The 6,178-nt window shown below is 52.6% G+C and overlaps 1 protein-coding gene across 1 annotated transcript; it reads left to right on the top strand.

Annotated features, from left to right (window-relative positions):
* The first annotated feature begins 2,077 nt into the window (after positions 1 to 2,077).
* On the top strand, positions 2,078 to 2,714 carry LOC113408193 (N-acetyltransferase 8-like). Its single transcript, XM_026661315.1, is given in 2 exon segments — positions 2,078 to 2,209; positions 2,478 to 2,714. Coding segments are annotated over 2 exon segments (369 nt in total).
* Positions 2,715 to 6,178: the final 3,464 nt, after the last annotated feature.

Genomic DNA, 6,178 nt, shown 5'->3' with positions numbered 1-6,178 from the left:
CAACGTCATTAGATTAGGATTCCCCACCCCCTCAAACGTCTGTGGCTGGCGGGGAAGGGAGAGGGGCTCTGCATGCTGGGGTGGCAAACTAACGTGTGTTCCTTGAATGTGACAGCCTCTCCCACTCACCAGCCCTGCTTGCATCACAGGTGATGTCACAGTAAATGAGCAGGGAGATTTCATCACCTCCAGAGTCAAGGCCTTTGCATTTGTGCCAAGTTCCAACCTATATGTAACATGCTGTGCTGCTATTAACACGAGGAACCAGAAAATCCTCGTCCTAGGACACGTCCCTTTTCCCAGTGGGTTGCCACATTCTCCAGTGGCATTCTGTTCCAGGGGACACCATTTTGCTGTATGTCTTCTGCTCTCTTGTCCATAGCAGGAGCAAGGCTATCTTATTAAGCCAAAAGAACAGGAGTACTTGTGGCACCTTAGAGACTAACAAATTTATTTGAGCATAAGCTTTCGTGGGCATATGCAAATTAGAGACCATTAACTTAGGTTTGAACAGAGACTGGGAATGGTTGGGTCATTACACTAATTGAATCTATTTCCCCATGTTAAGTATCCTCACACCTTCTATGGGCCACCTTGATTATCACTTCATAACTTTTTTTCCCTCCTGCTGAAAATAGCTCATCTTAATTGATTGGCCTCTTACAGTTGGTATGGCTAGTTCCACCTTTTCATGTTCTCTGTATGTATAAATATCTTCTTGCTGTATGTTCCCGTCTATGCATCCGAAGAAGTGGGCTGTAGCCCACGAAGGCTTATGCTCAAATAAATTTGTTAGTCTCTAAGGTGCCAAAAGTACTCCTGTTCTTTTTGCGGATACAGACTAACACGGCTGCTACTCTGAAACCTATCTTATTAAGCAGCAAAGAGTCCTGTGGCACCTTATAGTCTAACAGATGTATTGAAGCATGAGCTTTCGTGGGTGAATACCCACTTTGTCGGATGCATGCATCCAACGAAGTGGGTATTCACCCACGAAAGCTCATGCTCCAATATGTCTGTTAGACTATAAGGTGCCACAGGACTCTGCTGCTTTTACAGATCCAGACTAACACGGCTACCCCTCTGATACTATCTTATTAAGGTTATTTGGTACATGCCAGCAATGTGCTTGGTCCCACACCAGGCATAAATGAAAACGTCTCTTGCAGTAAGAAGTTTGCAATCTAAGGTCCTGATTATGCAAACTTCTCTGAGTGGGTGGAGCCTGCATCCATGTGAGCAGGTTGCAGGATCGGGGCCTTAGGGTATGTTTACCCAGCAATGTAAGCTCAGGGTTAAGAGAACTCGAATTAGCAGACTCGGCTTTGTTAACCTAGGGCTAGAATGTCTTCACTCATCTGTAACCCCAGGTTAGGAATTGTTGAACCCTGGGTCCCAACCTGGGGGTTCAGCATCTACACTGCATTATGCAGGCCTGAATCCAACCACCCATATCCCAGACCTCCTAGCACCCTCCCAAAATGCTCCCCACCACAGCCCGGGCTCCCTGGGTGGCTCTTATCATGGCCTGGCTCTGGGTTGGGGTGTGGCCAGGGGGCAGGGTCATGGGGGAAGAGGAGGAGCAGAAGGTGGCACCACAGAGGGGGGCGGGGCTCCTGTAAGTGTCCTGTTTTTGCATTTTGAAAAGGCGGTCACCGACCCGAGGGCCCACATTGCGCCCAGGCAGTGGGCAGACCTGCTATGTTATTTGAGTTAGCAACTGCAGGCCTTGATGTTAAAGATCCCCAAAGCATGGGTGCACCCTCTGGCCTGCCCACCCTCCCTTCTCCGAGGCCTGGGGAGACTCCATTTTTCGTCCCTATGCTGCTGGTGGGACCCAGAATCGCTGGAGAGGAGGGGACGGGATGATCGAAGGGAGCTTCTGGTTATCTGGGGGTCATTTAGTTATCAACATTTAGCCCTGGTTCTTTCCTAGTCCCCTTTATATTTAACCCTATCCTTTCCCCTTGGCTCATCTGTTCCTCCTGGCTGTGAGCCTCGTGCTGGTCCTGAGCCCCGGCTCCCTCCTCCTTTCTCTGCTGGCTGCCCCGTCCTGTTAGCTGCAGGCTGGCTTCTGATGGACTCGTACTATGTTCAGTACGTAGAGCGGTGTCTCAGGGAGGACCTGTGGGACATACAGAAAACCTACATGGAGAGGGAAGAGTCCCATTTCTGGGTGGCTGAGTCTGAAGGGGAAGTGGTGGCCATTGTATCTGCCAAGCCCCCGTCCCGTTATATCAGGGGTTCTCAAACTGGGGGTTGGGACCCCTCAGGGGGTCGTGAGGTTATTACATGGGGGGTTGCGAGCTGTCAGTCTCCACCCCAAACCCCACTTTGCCTCCAGCATTTATAATGGTGGTAAATATAAATTAAAAACACTTTTTTACATAAGGGGGGGGTCGCACACAGAAGCTTGCTATGTGAAAGGGGTCACCAGTGAAAAAGTTTCAGAACCACTGCGTTATATCGATGGTGAGCGCATGCTGGAACTGGCACAGCTATCGGTCAGATAGAGCCATCGGAACAGGGGCATTGCCAGAGCGCTGTCCGGGACAGTCCTTAGCTTTGCCCAGCAGCGTGGCTACAAGGCGGTGATCCATGGTGAATCTGGAGGGCCAGAGTCTGTACCAGAGCCTGGGGTTCAGAGAGATCTACCATTTCTCTTCCAAAAAGCTAGTGGGAAAGATATTCGAGGGTATTACGCTTTGTTATAGATATGACATCCCAGCAGGGAGAAGCTGAGTCAATGCGGTCTCAGGTGGACATATGCCGGGGAACGTCACTTATTCAAGATTCACTTTAGAAAAGTGTGTGTGTGTGTGTGTGTGTGTGTGTGTGTGTGTGTGTGTGTGTGTGTGTGTGTGTGAGAGAGAGAGTGAGTGAGAGAGAGAGAAATCTGGATTTTTGGGGGGTAGATTTCAGCTTTATGCCAACTAATTTATTCATCTGGCTCTATGAATCCATCATTGCAGCATCTGAGCACCTCGCTGGCATCTGTGGGTTCATCCTCCCAGGCCCCCCCATGTGGCAAGGAAGTTCTGTCATCCCCAGGGGACAGATGAAGACTGAGAGGCCCACTGATGCCACAGTGAGGAGAATGGGATAAGCACCTCTACAAAATAGAGATTAAGTGACAAGGCTGTGCAGGAAATCAGTGGCAGGGCTAGGAATCCAAACCCAGATCTCCCGAGTCGCAGTTCAGTGCCATAACCTTATTGTCCTATTGTTTCTTTGTACTCCCCCATCTGTCAGCCCGTGTCCATCTGTTGTCTTGTGTTTTAGACTGTGAGCTCTTTGGGACAGAGACCGTCTTTTTATTGTATGTTTGTACAGCGCCTAGCACAACGGGGTTCTGGCCTCCTGAGTGCTACACTACCGCAACTAATTATTCATCATAAGTAAGCACACCACCAGCCTTCCTCCATCTGCCACTCCTTCTTGCTGCTGACCTTCTGGAGGGAGGGAGTGGCACCGAAACACAGGGTGGGCTGGGAGGAATGGTGGGGCAGGCTGCAGCGTCAGTAGGAACATTGCACTCTTGAGCGGAGATCTTCAGTGGCTGACGAAGGGGTGAACAGCAGTCCAGGAATTGCAGGAAACGGAGAGAATCTCTGCTGATCTGAAACAGTTCGTGCTTCAATCTGCACTGGCTATACTGCGAACGGGCCCCCGGGGAGCAGATTTCAGGGTTAATACGTTCCTGACACACTCAGCAAGGAAAATGGCTGATTGAAGGCTTCAGTTAGGTGGGAAATCAATACAACCTGAATTGAGTGATCATCTCCTCTCTAACCTTAGGATCAAGGCGTGTGTGTGTGTGTGGGGCGAAATGATGTTCGTCCATCGTTATCGATGAAGACCTCAACAACTCATTCTTTCGATGACCGGGCTCTGTGCGTCCGGAGATGACTGATCAGTCCGATTCGGGCGTGGAACGTCCTGTCACATGTCGGGCAGACACCAGTCGATGGTGTACGAGCAGCTCTGGACTTGCGCAGCTCACGCTTTTTTTCAGCCTCAGCAATACGCCTCACCTCAGAGGTATTACTGCCTGTGTGAATGAGGCTGCGCCATGCTGAACGGTTCAGTGCGGAGGTTTCCCATGTGGCGGTGTTGATCTCGAAGGACTTCAAAGAGATCTTCAGCGTGTCCTTGAACTGCTTCTTTTGTCCTCCATGGGAGCGCTTTCCCTGAGTGAGTTCTCCGTAGAAGAGCTGTTTAGGAATGCGTTCGTCTGACATTCTCACGACATGTCCGGCCCACCTGGTCTGGGCGCTCATCAGCAATGTGTGAACTGACGGCGGACTGGCTCTAGTAAGGACATCAGTATCGGGCACTTTGTCCTGCCATCTGATTTTTAGAAGCTTTCGCAGACAGGAAATGTGGAAGTGATTGAGCCTTCGTGCATGACGCCGATAGACAGTCCACGTCTCGCAGGTGTACAGCAGAGTTGGAAGCACCACTGGGGGAGGACGGCGCTGGCACACAGATGCTTTTTGTGTTTTTGTTACCTTTTCCTTCCACGTATACATGGCGGGTGGAGGGTCTGGGGCTCTCCACAGCGGCCCAGGCTCCCTGGGCGTCTCTTACCATGGCCCTGCTCTGGCTTCTGGCCTGGCCAGGGGGCGGGACCTTGGGGGGAAGAGGAGGAGCAGGGGGCGGGACCTCAGAGAAGAGGAGGAATGGGGGTGGGGCCTTGGGGAAGAGGAGGAGCAGGGGGCAGGGCCTTGGGGAAAAAGGGGGAGCAGGGGGCGGGGCCTTGGGAAGAGGAGGAGCAGGGGGCGGGGCCTCAGGAAGAGGAGCAGGGGGCGGGGTCTAGGGGGGAAGAGGAGGAGCAGCGCACTTCTACACAGGTTCCGGCACTCCTGTGGGGGCCCCCAAATTGGCTGAGGCCCCTGGGCAGAGGCCCCATGGGCTTGTGCGTTAATCCGCCACTGCATCCACCTATATCTTAACTCCCATTGGCAGTGATAGGAACCGTCATTGCTTAGGCAAGGGCTGAATTTGGCCTTCAGGTTTCCTGTAGGAACTGGAATTGTTATCCCCATGTGTCTGTTTGTTCTTGTGCTTTGTGGATTCGTCTGTTTTGGCCACGTTAATCCAAGTGTACTAAAAAGAAGTGTAACCCTTCTGCCAGGTGGAGCCAGCAGCAACCAGGGCCGGGTTCAATACCTAGGGGTCCCTTTCCATTGATACAACACAGAACCGGCTCGAGCCCTCATCCAGTAACCTGAGAAAATTACACACCACCCCTGGGTGCCTTGGAGAGGCAAAACTTCCCCTCTCGCAAGCACAGAGTCTGAGGGTAGAAAAGAAACATTTAATGAAAGGAGGGAAGTCACCCGACATTAATTAGGGAAAATGCCGCAAGCAGGATTCAAAATCATAAAACTGTGAGCAAAACACCCATCCCGGAGTACACTGGGCCGTGTCTTTTGCCTCAGGTTCGTGAATCCAACTACCAAAAATTCCTTTACCGTGCCCCTCCCTTCTCCCTCCACCACACGCCACTCACAGTAGTTGTCCTTGGTCAGTGCATCTGCATGAGTTCACCTCCCACCCTGGGGGACAGGGGGAGAAGCACCTCGCTTGTTCCACCATCCGAGTGCTTGCTCTGGTGTCGCTGCCCTGCTGGCCAGGCACTGCTCCGCTCTGCCGGCCGCTCTGCCAGCCGCTTTCCGCTCCGCCCTGCCCTGCCCTGCCGGCCGCTTGCTGGTCCAGTCTTCCGGCCGTCCTGCCAGCTGCCTTGCTCCGCCAGCCGCTTTGCTGGCCACCATCCCAGCTGCTTACCGGTGCGCTGGCCACCCTGGGAGCCGCTCTGCTGGCCACGCTGCCAGTCACTCGCTGTCCCGCTAGCTGCTCTGCCAGCCGCTCACCGTTCCACTCCGTGGCCACCCAGCCGGCCGCCACCAATGCACACCATTCCCTTCTGCTGCCATCTGCTTCTCTACTGTGACCTCTGCGGATCGGTCTCTTGAGGTTCCATCCAGCCCTCAGTGATTTGCAGCTCTCAGGGGGGAAACTTCACTGCTGAAGCAGGCTGGACAGAAACACTGCCCCACAACAGACGATTTCAGCTCTAGTGATCACTTAAGAAAACAAAAAAGAGTCCTAATACAGCCTTAATTAGCTCTATCTTTGAACGGTGGGGAGGGGCAGGTTAAACCATGCCGAGGAC

Source organism: Terrapene carolina, unplaced genomic scaffold (genome assembly GCF_002925995.2).
Source record: "Terrapene carolina triunguis isolate 2854851 unplaced genomic scaffold, T_m_triunguis-2.0 Scaffold998, whole genome shotgun sequence".
Lineage (NCBI taxonomy): Eukaryota > Metazoa > Chordata > Testudines > Emydidae > Terrapene > Terrapene triunguis.
This window is presented reverse-complemented; position numbering and strand designations above follow the sequence as displayed.